Below are 16,097 nucleotides of genomic sequence, written 5' to 3'. Positions count from 1 at the left end.
AAGTGCCCACGCACCGAACGTGGAGCGCACCAGCAGAAAGAACGCAGAGAGGGAAGGGATCGGAAGAGAACTACAAAAGGTAGAACAAGAGATTGCCGACTTGGTCCCACGTGAGAAGATTGAGGTCATGGGGGGTGGGGGATCGAGGGCATCATACTGCTTTAACTCCGCCATGTTCTGTTCTCCCGGGGCGCACCCGCGTAACCGTTTTGATGACGGCCACCATTCACTGCATCATGTGGCTGACTTGCTGCAGGCATGACTGCATCCCTGCATACGATCGGATCCTTGACCTATTATGATTGGCTCACCACGCCGGCTCCCAGTGTTGAGCTTATCAAGGACCATGGCGGCATTTGATTTCCTGAGGTTCTCAATAGGCTATAGATAATCTGGTATAGGCTTGCTTTTTTTCGTCTCTTCCTCGTCTATAAATTTTGGCCGTAAACTTGGTTCATCACGCTCACAGTATTTTATAAAGTTTGTAGTCGCATTAATAGTGGCCAACTACGTCAGGACACAGGTACACGAAGTGGGTGTTGCTAGACCTGTGCTCTGACTTTCCGGGCTTTCAGGCAATTCGCTCTTTTTGACCTCTATCGAAAATACTGACTAGGCTCAACACGATGGACGATACTCCGTTCCACCGGCTGCTGCCTGGCACGGTGTCAATAGAAGATGGCAAGTATACAGCTCTGTCAACGACAGGGCAATTCTAACCTGGTCTTGTAGTATCTTCGGAACATGAGCGGCTCATTCTCCAGCCTCAGCCATCCCTAGACCCCGAACAGCCGCTGGTCCGTCTCTTCTAGTCTGACCCGTCACTGCTTGCTGATGAGATTCTGTCAGAATTGGTCCAAAGCCCGCAAGGTGGTCCACTACGGCATCGTCTGCTTCTACGCCCTCATGACCTTTGTGCTGTACGTCAATCACAGCACAACATCTTTCTCACAATTATCCCCCAGCTTACCCAAGCTCAATCCCCAGTCTCGATATAGGCACCGTAGTCTGGTCCCCCATGAACCTCGAACTCGGCATCAGCTACGAAGACATGAACTACTCCTTCGCCTCGTGCTGCGCCGGCATCGCCGTCGGCTGCATATTTTTCGTGCCCCTAGCCGTCAATTACGGCCGCCGCCCCGTCTACATCGTCAGCACCGCTATCCAGCTCGCCACGGGGATATGGCAGGCCAAGGTAAACACGGGACCCGAACTCATCACCGTCAATGTTGTGAGTGGTGCCGCCGGGGCGATCAGTGAGAGTATCGTACAGATAACGGTCGCGGACCTGTTTTTCGTCCACGAGCGTGCGACTATGAACGGAGTGTATTTGATGATGGTGAATATGGGCTCTTTCCTGGCGCCTGTTGCAGCGGGTTACGTGGCTGTGGCTATGGGATGGCGGTGGATATGGTGGTGGACGTCTATTCTACTCGGCGTTTCTCTCCTGTTGTTCGTTTTCTTCTACGAGGAATCCAAGTACGCCGTTAGGGTCCCTGCCCAGTTGCGCCGGCGATCGTCAGAAACTGGCGATGTCTATGTTGATGGGGAGGATGGTGCTGTTACTTCTAGTGCTCATGGCGACGTCAAGTCTGCGGAACCTCAAATTTCGAAAACGACTGCGGAGTTCCCCAAGAGACCCCTTCGCGAGCGCTTTGCCTTGATTACTCGAGAGCCTCGGGGAGCACCTTATTTCCAGCAGATCGTTGAGTTTCTGGAGCTTTTCGCACTGCCTCCGGTGGCGTACACGGCTTTGATCTGGGGCTCGCTACTTGCATGGTTCTCCGTTTTGCTAACCACTCTATCGACTTATTTTCCGATCGAGCCGTACAACTTTTCAGCATCCGCGATTGGACTCATGAACCTCCCACCGTTCATCGGCAGCGTCATCGGCCTCATGTTCGCCCCCGTCAACGATTGGTTGATTCTGAAGCTGGCTAGACGCAATGGAGGGACTTACGAGCCGGAAATGAGGCTGTGGATGGCGTTACCAGGAGTCTTCCTGGTTCCTACTGGTATGTTGGTGTTTGGATTGAGTATGACTGAAGTACGTGAGATGTTTCCATTCCTAGAAGTTATGAGAAAACAGGTATATTGACATCAAACTCAAGGGCAAACCGTGGATTATACCCGCAATAGGCCTCGCGATTTTCGGGTTTGGCATGAGTCTCCTGGGTGACGGCGTCCTCACATACGTTCAAGATTGCTACAGCAAGGTAAGACACCATTTCCCGAGTTTAGATGAGAAGCGTCAAATCTAATTGGCGCTTTCCCTCAGATTATTGGCAGTGCCCTGGTTCCCATTGCCTTTACGAGGAATGCGTTCGCCACTCTTATAGTGTTCGCCTTGACACCCTGGATCGAATCAATGGGACTTGAGAACATGTTTATCACCGCTACCATACTTTGTCTCGTCACTCTCTCGTCAACTATAATGATGATGATCTGGGGCAGGAGGATGAGAGTCTGGTCTGCGGACAGGTATGAGAGATTTGCGGCTCGGCGGGGATAAGTCTGATAAAGCACTCTGCGTGTTTTTTCGGTGTAGATTGGTGTAACGCTTGATATTGAAGAACTAATATGACATGACTAGTATTGGAAGTTCTTACATTTAATTATACTCTTTTATTCATAAATCATCACTGAGCTCTCCAATGCTTCTATAACTGTAGAGCTCTTCGTTGTTGGCAAGATCCAATCAAGGAGGTTTCTGACTTTCATCGATAACTTCTTCGAACAGCGTCAAATCATCAAACCGATTGCGGCATTCGATTCCTAACGACCATTTACGTTGGACAGTGACCTCGCATCGCACGCGAAGCGAGGACGCAAGCGATGGCGGCGCCGATGGTGATCGACGGGGGACGGGCGGGACTCGAACAGAGTTTTCACCACCCCCAGGCCAACGAAAGTGCCCACGCACCGAACGTGGAGCGCATCAGCAGGAAGAACGCAAAGAGGGAAGACATCGAAAAAAAAACGACAAAAGGTAAAACAAGAGATTGCCGACTTGGTCCCACATGAGAAGATTGAGGTCATGGGGGGTTTGATGGAGCGTTGGCTGGGGTTGAAACTAGCCGGCAGGACGCTGGAGGAGGGGGGCGACAGACCCGCCACACATGCCGACGTACTGGCAGTGACTCTGGCCCTTGCCGAAATTCCTGCGGCGATCCAGACGATGGTTGAGAAGACCATGCAGGATACGGTGAAGAACGTGGCCTTGCCTACAACTCGATCCTGGGCCTCAATCGCCTCAGGATCGGCCCAGGGACGGGGACCCGGTGAAGCCCCAGTGTGGCAGCAGCGGGTTGTAGTGCCCCAGCGAAGGGAGAGAGAGGTAGTGATCCGGGGGACAGAGGACCCTAATATGAAGAACAGATCGGCGGCTGAGGTCGTAAAAGGGGTGAACAGTGCACGCGGCAGCACCGATGCAGTGGCGGCCCGCAGGCTGCGCAGTGGCGATACCGTAGTGACGTTTAAGCAGTCGGCCTCAGCGGCGACCACGGACAGCAGGTGGGTGCGTAGTGCCTTCGGCGATAAGGCACTTCTCAACCGCAGAGAAGTTGCAGTGATCGCGAAGGGGCTGCCTGCGAAACGGCTGCGAGAGGTCCACGACGAGAGCCAGCTACTTAAAGACCTGAAGCGGGACAATACAAAGCACCTCTAAGGCTAAAAGGAACCTCCCCCGGGCGCCGCAAGCACCGTATGCGGCCCTGATACTACACGTGGATAGCGTGGAGGCGGCGATGGAACTATGCTCCGAAGGGCTTATTTGGGAGGCCCAGATATTCGATTGCGAGCCGTACGACGGCAATCTTCGGGTTCGGCAGTGCTGCCAGTGCTACGAATACGGCCATATCGCGAAACACTGCAAGAAGACGGCGCGTTGCGGCGTCTGCGCTGCAACGGCACACCCAGGGGGTGAAAAAGACTGCCCCGAGAAGGCACCTAGCGGCAAAAAACGTTGTGTGAACTGCAAAGGGAAGCACACGGCGTGGGACAGGGACTGCCCTACGGCAGAATAGCAGCGGCTACGCGTACGCGAGGCGTACGCTCACCGCCCCCGACAATTTGAGGTCCGCAGCTACTCGGACGGGTTATCTAGTGAGGGCAGGCTCACACCACCTAGCTCATTGACCAGCGACGGGTTTACAGTTGTACAACCCCGGGGCCGCCCCCTAGGCGGATCGCGAGTGGAGCAGGAGCGAACCGAACGGTCTGCGTCAGCAATGCGTAGCTTCCTCACTAATGGACGTACGAACGAAGATATACCATCGACAGCTTAATGGTAGTCTCTATTTTCTACTGGAATATCGCAGATTCAAAGGCGAACGCAACGCTAGCGCTGGATAAGGGGGGTGACTATGATATGATAGCGGCTCAAGAGCCATGGATCAACCGGCGGACGAAGGCGATTTATTGCCCGAAGTCGTCCAGGTACGAAGTAGTGTACAGCAGCGGCAGAGCTGCGCTATATGTCCATAAACGATACGACGTGGCTACGTTGCGACCCCGTACCGGGATGGACTGGGGTAGTATTACGTTCGGGGTAGGCCCGGACGCCCTTACAATATGGTCTATCTATTCACCAAACCAGACCGGGAGCCGCTGGGTCAGCCCGCTCCAAGACCTCCCTAATGGGGCGCCGGAGGGGACACAGGTCCTCGTAGGGGACTTCAATACACATCACCCGCTGTGGGACGTCCACGGACGGTCGTCACGGGGCAGCGACAACGTAGTGGAGTTTGCGCGACGCTGGCGATTAGAGCTCGTTACGCCGTTCGGGGAAATCACACGGCAAAGGCACAAACAACGAGACTCAACTATCGACCTAGCCTGGGTGACGAAAGGGGCTAGGATTGATTACGATGGGGACCCGGGCCTAGAGGGCTCAGACCACAGAGCGCAAGTGATTAGGGTAATATCCAACGGGGAGGCAGTCAAGGAGGGCCGCCGCAGTGTCGAAGGGTGGAACTGGGCGATGGCGGATAAGTGGCTCATCGTAGCCGAATCAAGCCAGAGATTTATGAATTATTTGCCGGTTGAGACGATAACGGAGTTGGACCAGGCTGTTGACTGGGTTATCCGGAACCTCCAAGAGATCGCCGACGTGGCGGTCCCGAGACGCACCGTTGGCCGAGGCGCTGGGGTCCCGTGGTGGTGCCCGCAGGTTAGCAAGGCTTGCGCTGAGACGAAGAGACGACGGCGGGACTACCTCCAGGCAAGGTCGCAGACCAACTGGGACGAATATACAAGAGCCGTCCAAAAACAACGGCTCGAGATCAGCGAAGCGCAGACGCGTAGCTGGCACGAGAAGCTCGAGGGGACGGCGAAGGATCACAAAAGCCTGTGGGCACTGCAGAGGTGGGCTAGGCTACGGAGCTGGGCCCCCCCTGAGGCCCACGGCTTGCCAGATCTCCGGAGGGACGCCGGCGACACGCTTACAGCACGTACACATGATGAGAAGGCAAAATTACTAGCTGAGAGGTTCTTCCCAGACCCGTGTATAGATCTATCGGACCTCGATCGCGGCCTATTACAGACAAGACCAGAGCTGAACGTCCCTAGGGAGGTGACCACAATGGATATCGAGTCTATCATCAAAGGAACAGCTGCTCGGAAGGCTCCCGGCGACGACCTGATCCCCACTGGCCTGCTAAAGGCCTGCGGGGAACCCCTATGGGAGATCCTAGCGGATCTGGCAACAGCTAGCTTTAGGCTGGGGTACTACCCGGAGCGCTTCCGCTCAGCGAGGGTGGTTGTTATCCCTAAGCCTAATAAAACGACAGCTCAGAAGCAGACCCTTGGCGGCTGGCGCCCCATTGCCCTGCTTAGCATGGTAGGGAAGGTAATAGAGACGGCGATGAGCCAGCGTATCACTAAAGTAGCTGAGGCGGCCGGCCTACTACCAAACGGCCAAATGGGTAACCGCGCTGAGAGGTCCACCGAACTGGCAATACGTATAGTTGAGGACGTGGTCTATACGGCGTGGAGACGCGGGGGCATCGCCTCGCTGCTACAGCTAGACATCAAGGGGGCATTCGATACGGTCAATTACAGACGGCTGATTTCCATATTAGCCCGGAAAGGCTACCCGGAGTGGGTTCAGGAGTGGGTACGCAGCTTCGTGGAGGATAGGACGGTACGCCTCCGGTTCAATGGCAAGGAGTCAGAGCCAATCCCCCTACGAGCTGGCGTCCCCCAGGGGTCACCGCTATCCCCGATACTGTTTATATTATACATTTCAACGCTGTACGAGGAGCTAGCGGAGCAGCATCCACTACTTTTAGTAGTCGGGTTCGCGGACGACACGAACCTGCTAAGCGTCGGCACCGATCCAGACACGACCTGCCGCCGGTTGGAGAGCGCATGGGCTACGTGTCAGCGGTGGGCAGTGAGGCACGGGATGGAGTTCGCCCCTGACAAGAGTGAGCTAATGCACTTTACTAGGGCCCGAGAGCCCTTGCCGCAAAGTATTCGCCTTGGGGACGCCACAGTGTCGCCGGTAGTCTCAGCGAGGTTCCTAGGAGTCTGGTTCGACCGCAAACTGACGTGGCACGCCCATGTTGAGCGTGTTAAAACAAAAATGGCAACTCAAAAGCTAGCCCTGACAAAGCTAGTCAATATGTCGTGGGGCTGCGATCTTATACGGGCGAGGCTGTTATATACGGTGGTTATCCGTAGCGCGATCGCCTTCGGAGCGACTGCGTGGCATACTATAAGTGAGGAACCGGCAGGGCCAGCTAAGAGCCTGATGGGGATACAGAACGAGTGTCTCCGGGTAGTTTGTGGCGCCCCCAAAGCGACGCCGGTTCGCCACCTGGAAGCAGAAGCAGCAATCCCGCCACTAGACCTCTATCTTAGTGCCCGGGCTGCTAAGTTTGAAGAACGGCTACGGCTTAGCGGGAAGAGAAATCTGCTTCGCAGCGCGAGTGCTAAAGCGTCACATATACTCCGGCAGGATAGGCCGGCGAAGAGGAAGCAGGCGTCGCAGCTACTCCGACCGGCAGGGTACACTATGGAGAAGGAGGCCCGGGGCTCCGAGTGGATGAGTGAGGAAAAGGAGGTCCCGGCTGCCCTCCTCGGCCACTGGAGGAAGAGATGGCTCACCGGAGCAGAGCATCACGATCGCCAGCGACGCGCTATCGCTGAGGAACCGGAGGGCCCTTCGATGCAGATACCGAAAGGGGGCAAGTATTTCGGCCTGAACCGACTGGAGGCGTCTACGCTGTGCCAGATCAGGACGGAAAAAATAGGACTAGCAGCCTTCTTATTCAAGACAGGGGCTTTTGGCGTGTACTCGCCGCTATGCCGCTGTGGCGACGCCCCTGAGACGGCAGAGCACGTAATCCCCTTTTGCGGGCTGTTGGAAGGACCGAGGGAACGATTGCGGGCCGCCATCGCACCACGGCCACTATACTCTCGCAGAGACCTCGCAACGGCAACAGGAGAACCAGTAGTTAGTGGGACTATTGTAAGGTGGCTGCTAGGGACGGGTCGGACAGCTTCAAGGCCCAGATAGCATCGATCTTCTCAGTGGGGACTTTGTTGGTAGGTTGAGAACCAACGTAGTATGGTAGTGAACGCAACGCAGTCGCCAATAGGGCGAACCGACGACGCAGCGTATGTATTTAGTCCAGCCATTAGGGCACGGTTTGACATACGGGAGTACTAGTAGAGGTACCGGGGGCTTCGAGCCTACGGCGTATTTAATAATAATAATAAATGATATCTGGGGATCTTCAAAGGAGTGAACTGTAGCCGTAAGGGCCTTATATAGGTAGAAATGAGCGACGCCTGCCCCACCGGCAGAAATTATGTGGTACTTTGTGTGGTGGCCATATGGCCTCACAAACTGGCAATTCGGGGTAATGGTCTTGAAGGTTCAACGATAAAGCCAGGACGGTACGCGGACTGATCTATTGATTTTTTTTCGTGGGGAAACCTTGATGGACAGAGTGACGAAAGAAGTAGAGGACAAAAACGCGGACTAATTACTCAGGCCGGAAGTATCCGCAGACAGAATGTACGAAGCTTGAGGCCACAAAGAAGAATGCGAGTATCCCCAGAATTCAGATGCGGCTGTTTACTACTGATATACCAAAGATGGAGCGATGGATGGTCAATATAAATATTCCTGACACACGATGAATGTCTAATCTTTGCAAACACATAATAGGAAGGATATCACAATCAGATTGGTCATTTCGGCATCAAACCATACCATCTCATATGAGTTAACCCAGATACTAAACAAGTGCTAAACTCTACCTAAGTGAAATACACAACGACACTCACGTTGTTAAGGCAGTGTGGGTCTCAACACCGAATCATTCCCATCAACTACTGGGTAAAGCTCTTTACAAGTTAATCACCATACCGTGCATCGAAACTACTCCTATGGGTACTTAGGCGAGCACAGGAATCCGACAAATCACTACCTGCACAGAAAACACTCATAGGACGACCAGATTCACAAGAAGCATTCTACGAATACACAATAGTCGTGGCGTGAAAATGATTCCTCCACACTCAGCTCTCTTGTAACCTTTATCTATCATGCGGTCATACATGTGCGGCAAACCCGAGATATCGCCCTAATCCCCATTGGAGAAGATTGTGTAAATAGTTTCGTAGTGAGCCTAATCTGAGCAACACAGCTCTTCATATACGTGTGGCTGTGGAAACATATCGTCACTTCCACATCAATTTTGTGACTTTGAGTCTCGTTACAACGAGATCGGCTATCACCTTCTGGAGGACTCGTGCCCCGAAACACTTGGATGAAGTTGGTTCGGTTCATCTAACCATTCATCCTCGTTCTGACTGCACGTGGATTGTATCTCACAGACGACTTGTCAAGTCTGACCAATGACACAGGATTAGTTACGAGTTACGCATACACAAGGCCTTTTACTCTCACGAGAACCCGATGAGCGGAAGGTGCAGCATAGAGATTGTTCTCGACCCTTACGGATAAGAAACTCCGATCGATTTGCTTGAGAGAGGGCACTGGGCCACTGTGTGATCGTGATCACTCATGTATAGCTGGTCTGGAACTCGTTCGATATACCCACTTATGATCAATGAGGACTAGTGTTGAGGATGAACCCAACCGCACGTTGTATTTCTTGTAGATGTTGAAGCTTCTACTATATGATGCACAGAACCTAGCTATCACTACCGGTGTACATCGAACCCGCATCTGTGCTCGTAACCGAGAGAACGTACGACCGGAATACTACAAACTTAAGGAAGTGTTGTTCTAGCCGATACTCGGATCCACTTCCCCATACCCAATGTTGGATCAATACTCCGTACAACCAATACAAATGACATCCAATCGCAAATTTGGACATGTATTCCGTGCAGACTCAATCTCTCAGTAAAGTTGCCGCCCCACTACCGAATTGCCACATCAATCCCCAAAACAGCGTCTCTTGTAAAAGAGCGTACGACTTTGTCACGGTGACGCACGACGATACGTCTCGCACAACTCACACAAGCTACAGTATCCAAGACATCTCGGAGACACCACTACAACGATCGGCTTTAACTAGCCAGCACATGCGCAACAATTGCCATGAGGCCGATGATAACGAACCCCTACACAAGCGTTTATGACCAGTTCACACGATCTTTATTGCCCCGTGTCATACACATAAACCACTGTTCAGCCTAAGTGACCGACGCACAAGCCCGGAACACTCGAGACAAATGCTGTCTGCCCCCGGAAGGTGCCGTCGCCGATCATTATCAGTAAGACAAGGGTTGTACCGAGACTTATGGACCACCACAGCAGGAACGGCAGCAGATCGGGCTATCGACTGTCGAGTTGATATGCGATCGCCAGGACTCATTCGCTAGATGTGGTTGCAAGATACCACTGAAGGCCAGCGCCAAGCCAGCTAGGCAGGGGAGAGTACCAAATCGAGAATTGAATATCGACTTGAATACTTTTCCTCTTGTTACATAAATGATGTGGGTAGTCAAGGCTATATAGGTGCCTTGCCATTCCTCTCGTTCTTTCGGGGGTCATTCTTGTTATCGTTGTCGTCTTCGCCAAGTACGCTCCTTTCGCCCTTTGCTTTATAGTCACGATGCCGACTCTTGACGTGAGCGAGTTGAATGTGACCATTGCCATCATTGGTATGTTGAAGTAACAACCATAGAGCGGGATAATGACTAACAACCTAAAAAGGCGGATTCATGGTCATTCAAGGACTATTTTCAATTCTGATCAAAAGCCGACTCTTCCTCGGCGAAGCCCGTAAGTCCCCCCTCCCATTCTCTTCCCCCGATGCCAAGCCCGCAAGCTTCGCCCAGCCGCTGTCCCCAACCCGGCATCCCTCTTTCCTTCCCCAACGCATACTCTAGTACCGACTAACACCCACGGCCCACACAGTACCTGCCATGACCATCGGCATCGCCCTCGGCCCCATCGCCGCCAACTTCCTCAACAACTCGCGTTGGGGCCCCGGCTCCCTGACCGACGCCGAAAAGTCGGCCATAACTCACGGCTTCATGCGCGTCCTCATCAGCATTCAGCTGCTCATCGCGGGCTACCAGCTCCCCGCCCGGTACCCCTTATCCAACATGCGCGCCATGTTCGTGGTCCTCATCCCCGTCATGACCATCATGTGGCTATGCACATCGGCGTGTCTCATGGCCACGATCCCCAAGGTCTCGTTGCTGGCTGCCATGGCCATTGGCGCCTGCGTCACAAGCACAGACCCCGTGCTTAGCCAGGCAATTGCCAAGGGGAGGTTCGCCGAGAAGTATGTGGCAAGGCCGCTGAGGGAGATCATTTCTGCTGAGGCCGGGGCGAACGATGGGTTTGGGTTTCCGTTTTTGATGTTAGCTACCTACTTGATGAAGAGGTTGGAGCCGGAGAGGTTTCATGGTGGTGGTGATGGTGACAAGAGCAGGGGACTGGACGTGCCGGGGGCGGTGACTATCGCTGGGGCTCTAGTCAGGCGGTTGGGCGAAGCGGGTCAGAAGAATCCAAGCCTTATTGATCCCACTATTGGGATTGTTATGGAAAACTGGGGATTGGAGACGTGGCTCTATACTGTTGTCATGTCGGTCCCTTATGGTGCAGTCATCGGATTTGGGGCGGGAAAAGCCATCAAGTACTGCTTGCGCCGTAAATGGATCGATGAAGAGAGCTACCTGCTCTTCCCGGTTGCTCTTGGTGTAAGTGAGACCAGGGTGAATTTTGCTGATAACGACTAACAACAAACAGCTATTCGTCGTTGGCACGTGTGGATGTATCGGCACTGACGATCTTCTGGCCTCTTTCTGCGCAGGCTGCGCTCTCAACTGGGACGGCGAGTACCTAGCTGAAACAGAAGAGCGTGACGACGAAGTCAACTCGAGCATCGACGTGCTCCTCAACTTGACCGGGTTCATGTACGTCGGCATCATCATGCCCTGGAGCCAATTCCACGACCCCCACGGGACAGGCATCACCATTTGGCGTCTTCTTGGACTAGGCTTTATGGTTCTCCTCTTCCGGCGCATCCCCGCCCTGCTCATCATGTACAAAGCCATGCCCAGTTGCGTCAATAACTGGAAAGAGGCTATCTTCATGGGCTACGTAAGTATCACTTGCCGTCAAAGTGACATGGTCCTCATCATTTCCATATCCCTTACTTACACATCCACATAGTTTGGCCCCATAGGCGTCGGTGCCGTATTCTATGTCGAGCACGCCAAACCGCTCTTTCCCCCCTTAGGCAAAGCCGACACAATGGAAGACAACCTGCTGCGCGCCCTCGTACCCTGCGTCTACTTCCTTGTCTTCTTCAGCATCGTGGTGCACGGCCTCAGCATCCCCGCCTTGAACGCCATCTACCAGTACTACGACGTAGCACCCGTAACCGACGACGCTGTCCAGGTCCGGCGCAAGAGCAAAGCCATTGCGACGCCCGTCAACGCCCGTCCTGATGATGAAGACAGCGATTACTTCGTCGCATATAACCGATTCAGTCGGCCCGGGCAGGGACACCGGCGCACGGTTGCTTTGGAGGGGCTGCCGGTGTCTAATAATACGATGAGAGAAAGCCATAATGGTAATAGGCGGAAGGAAGAACGAGAAGGAGAGCGCGGCGATGTTATTGGACGGGCTGATACTATTGCCGAGATAGTGGAGGAGGGTAGAATGAGTTGGGGGATTGACTCGGTGGAGGAGGAGAAGGTGAGGGCTCAGTCTAGGGCTGAGAGTTTGACTAAGTTGGGGTGATGACTAGTGACAGATGGGTCTGCTTTGCGTGTTGTTTCCGATCAAGGTCTTTTGGATGTTTGTTATCGTCCCCATCCGTGCTCGATGGGCCGAAACAGTTAACGAGGCTGAGTGGGAAAGATCCCTGGTAATAATCGTTCGTTGGATATTCTTTTTTCTCCATTGTTCTTTTGGGCCGGTTGGACACCGTAGACGTAGACAGCGAGGCGTGGCGTCCGTCGTACACAGGTCGGAATGGGCACCTGACCCGTCGTGCTGTAAATAGGTGGTAAACAGGGTCGAAGATCAAGAAGGCTCAATTACCATATCCATAGAGGAGCGACGCAATAGACAAAAACCTACCACTGCTTCTTTGATATCTGCAAAGCACACCAAGGTTCTGCGCTCGCTTTTTTCCGTTTTGTATGAAGCAAGACGATAGTTATGATCTGCTTTACGTTCTGGAGGCCGGATTTTGGGACGTAGCATTGATCCTGCTAAACGAGGCACGTCGTGTCTCAGGACGGCGGTCAGGGGTACTAGTGTCTCAAGCAATCTACCGCAGCTAAGCCTCGCAGCCAAGGCAAACTGAGTCACTTCGTTCAAAGGGGTTCAAAAAGCGTTCGAATCCACTTCGATGTTTTGAATGGTGAATCAACGTTGCTGTGCAGGTGGAGAAGGGTATAAACTACCGCCCCGCCGGAATGCACGGATTTGACGATCTTGATTTTGGGGAGAAACTTGATCAAACTTCATAATTGGCAGTGAACAGATGCGAGTGGAGGTCGTGTGGTTGAAAGATGGACGTTTCTCGTGTTTTGACGATAATGCAGATCAATCGTCATATCTGCCGGAACTAATACACACGCCATTCCTCATATCTATCCCAGAATCGAGCCGCGGGTAGTACCAGATAACAGTATACTTGATAAGTTCCACCAACAAGCTTCTAGCGACTTTCATGGACGGAAAGCAGCAACCATTGGGAATCTGAAACCAGCATGACAAAGTTACCGGGCTATCAGATATCTAGAACCCCTAGCTTCAACTTCAACTCTGGCCCCGAACCTAACCCTGCGCCTAGATCTTGTCTATGATCTTACAGCACGATTACCAAAAACAAAATGCGCGGCTATCCCGAGTCAGAAGCTACGTCCAAGTGATTGATAAACCTATGGGTCTGGCAAGAGAGGCAGAATGACTCGAGTTTCTCGACAGCACGTCAAGCTGGGGGGTCGAGGGCCGTTTTGTAGGTCTACCTTCCAGCTCCCCGCGGTTTGGAGCTCTAGGTCTCTGACGTTTTATCGCCGTTTTGAGCCGGCCATTCGGTACGATGCGCTTCTTCCAGGGTTTGTCGCATTTAGTCCACTATTTCGTACTCGTCTTGAGCACTGCCGCCAACATAGGCCCGGTCGGACCCTCGTCAGACCGTTTGATCGCCGCTAAGGACCCGGTTGCGTCGTGACATCGGCGCCCGAAATGCTGGCGTCAACCAGGATCTCCGGCGGCATAGGCTTGCAACCTTAAAACTTAAAGAGTAGGCTTAATCTTGTCGACCCAGGTAAGCTTAAACCAGGTGTTCGGTCCTTTCTACCTCACCACCGCCTCTCTTTCTATGGGTAGATAGATCCCTGATAAGTTTTGTTTGTTGCGATTAGTTTCTTACGATAATACGGCTGGTTCGACACTGAATGGTACTTGACATTGTAACAAGGTGGGCGCATCGTCGCGTTTTTTTTTCTTCGTTTGTTTCTTCGGGCTCTGGATAGTCCATTTATTAAATAAGGCGACATGACGGCCTCTTTCGCCTCGCCACTCGCAGCACTCACAACCGTATTTACGCCACCGTGTGCGACATCGTGGCTCTTGACTACCACGAAAGCGCCTTCACAATATCCTCCATTCCCTACGACGGGGCCTTCCTCATGTGATCCTCCGTTTTGGGCAGAGAATTTATCTGCTGAGGGTTTCCATTACTATTCACCAGCTATTTGTCCTAGTGGATTCGTCGTTGGGCCTGGATGCGAAATCACCAAGACACGGACGGCTGAAGGATTCCCTGCGGTTGAGGATGGGGAGACAGCGGTCTATTGCGTTCCAAGGTAAGACTTGGTAATCGTTCTGTCTCCGGGAAACCAGACCTAACCGCGATGCGCTTCTAGCGGCCAGTCGTGCACAACAGACACGACAGATTTCCGGGGAGGTGTGTGGGGAGCGGTAACGAATGACGGAGTTTTCACAGTTGGGCCGGCCCTGCAAATTCGTTTTCGGGAGGAGGACTTGACGTCTTTGGAAACACACCCTTTAACACCAGGGTTGTCGCTCGCGGATGAAACATCAGCGCCTGTGGCGATGAGCACACCTGGAACCACAGAAGTGGAGTCAAACACGTCAAGTACTACCACTGATGAGCCTGCGTCAACAACGTTTCTCGTCGGTGGCTTTACGACGATACCAAAAGCAACGAGCGTAGTCAGTGTTTCGGTGATAACCACTGTGTCATCTGTTGTGGTCAACACGGAACGAACCAGCGTCGGAACGGACATCATCGCCACGGTGAGGACAGTGGACACGACGCTCGTCAGCACAAGGTCCGATGTAGATACCCAATCAACCAGCTCATCTTCTTCGCCATCCTCGACGACAGCTTTACACGGTCTGGGCTCACCACAAGCTAGCGGCAACAAAAAAGACAACGTGAACACCACAAGCCTGGCCGCCATTGTCCCCTCTGGCACCTTAATCGCAGTAGTAGCGGGCATCCTTGCCTTCCTCTTCGCCCGACGCTATCGCCGTAAACGCAACAACGATTACGCATCAACGTTAAGAACCAGTCGTCTCTCCGCTGTCGGCGTAGGCGTCTGGATCCGTCGCAGTCGGAAGTCCACTACCGAAAAGGGGCTACCCAGCACGACCAAGGACCTTGAGTCCCAGAAACATCACCAGAAACAACCCAAAGTAATCGATAGGGAGCTCATTACCACCCATCCAGAGACCTCAGAACTATCAGCCGCCCATAAACCCCTCGGCACGCGAGAAAACCCCGCCGAGCTGGAAGCCACCGAGGCCGCCGTGCGGCTTTCCCGGAGCTTTAGCTGGATGTCACGGGTGTCAAGGATGTTGAGTAAGGCTGCGGGGGCGCAGGGTTCTATGACGCTGTCCACGACGCGAGCGTCTTCGTTGACGTCAGCGTCAAGGTGGACGAGGCAGTCAGAGATGTCGATGCAGACGGGACTTGGATCTGGGTCGGGTTCGGGGGATTGGGAGGCGTTTGTTAGGGAGAGGTGGCCGGGGGGGTTGACGGTGCCGGCGGGAACTTATGAAATGCCGGGGTCGGTTGTGGGGGAGGAGGATAAGGGAGAGGAAGGAGGGGAAAGGAGGGTAAGGGGGGTTATGGGGTCGAGTAGTAGGAATAGTCACGGTGGTGGTGGCGGTGTGGTGAATGGAATTAGGGATTTGAATAGGGCGAAGTCGGGAAAGCGTCTAGATGTTGATAAAGAGCTGCCTAGGCTAAGTAAATTTAGTAGGTTGAGTGACGGGACGTTTGGGGGGGTTCTCGCTACTAGTCCTCGCAGTCCTCGCAGTCCTCGAAGGCCGGAGGAATATGATAGCTAATTATGCATTTTCGAAAAAAATACCTAATGATGTGTACTGTTGAAACCATTCGTCATGAAATCTATGTAAGTGAGTAAATATTCGTTGGTTTCACTTCAGCCTCTTCAATTGGCCATATTCGAGTTTCTATAACGTAGTCCACGGTCCAATTGCACACTTCGGCAGATTTTCGTACGCTACCACTTTGACCTGCGGTTTTTCACCACATAACTATGGTTGGTTCTTGGAACGAAAGTGATATGATTCTAACATTACATGC

The 16,097-nt window shown here is 53.1% G+C and overlaps 3 protein-coding genes across 3 annotated transcripts; all 3 read left to right on the top strand.

Moving 5' to 3' along the window:
* Window positions 1-443: 443 nt before the first annotated feature.
* Window positions 444-2,639, top strand: BCR38DRAFT_57274 (major facilitator superfamily transporter). The gene is made up of 6 exons (XM_040865483.1): window positions 444-681; window positions 733-797; window positions 850-920; window positions 988-2,047; window positions 2,112-2,216; window positions 2,279-2,639. Exons 1-6 carry the CDS (start codon window positions 627-629, stop codon window positions 2,510-2,512), a joined length of 1,590 nt encoding a protein of 529 aa, XP_040712724.1. The 5' UTR covers window positions 444-626; the 3' UTR covers window positions 2,513-2,639.
* A 7,461-nt stretch (window positions 2,640-10,100) lies between these two features.
* On the top strand, window positions 10,101-12,244 carry BCR38DRAFT_398531 (sodium/hydrogen exchanger family protein; the record flags this gene model as incomplete). The annotated part of the gene is made up of 5 exons (XM_040857693.1): window positions 10,101-10,149; window positions 10,202-10,270; window positions 10,406-11,196; window positions 11,246-11,599; window positions 11,672-12,244. The coding sequence occupies 5 exons, from the start codon at window positions 10,101-10,103 to the stop codon at window positions 12,242-12,244; spliced, it is 1,836 nt and encodes a 611-aa protein (XP_040712723.1).
* A 1,731-nt stretch (window positions 12,245-13,975) lies between these two features.
* BCR38DRAFT_477100 (uncharacterized protein) lies at window positions 13,976-15,838 on the top strand (the record flags this gene model as incomplete). Its single annotated transcript, XM_040863063.1, has 2 exons — window positions 13,976-14,325; window positions 14,386-15,838. Exons 1-2 carry the CDS (start codon window positions 14,015-14,017, stop codon window positions 15,836-15,838), a joined length of 1,764 nt encoding a protein of 587 aa, XP_040712722.1. The 5' UTR covers window positions 13,976-14,014.
* Between the last annotated feature and the right edge of the window lie 259 nt (window positions 15,839-16,097).

Source organism: Pseudomassariella vexata (genome assembly GCF_002105095.1).
Source record: "Pseudomassariella vexata strain CBS 129021 chromosome Unknown BCR38scaffold_12, whole genome shotgun sequence".
Lineage (NCBI taxonomy): Eukaryota > Fungi > Ascomycota > Sordariomycetes > Amphisphaeriales > Pseudomassariaceae > Pseudomassariella > Pseudomassariella vexata.
Note: the sequence above shows the minus strand (reverse complement) of the source record. Positions and strands in the feature narration are given on the sequence as shown.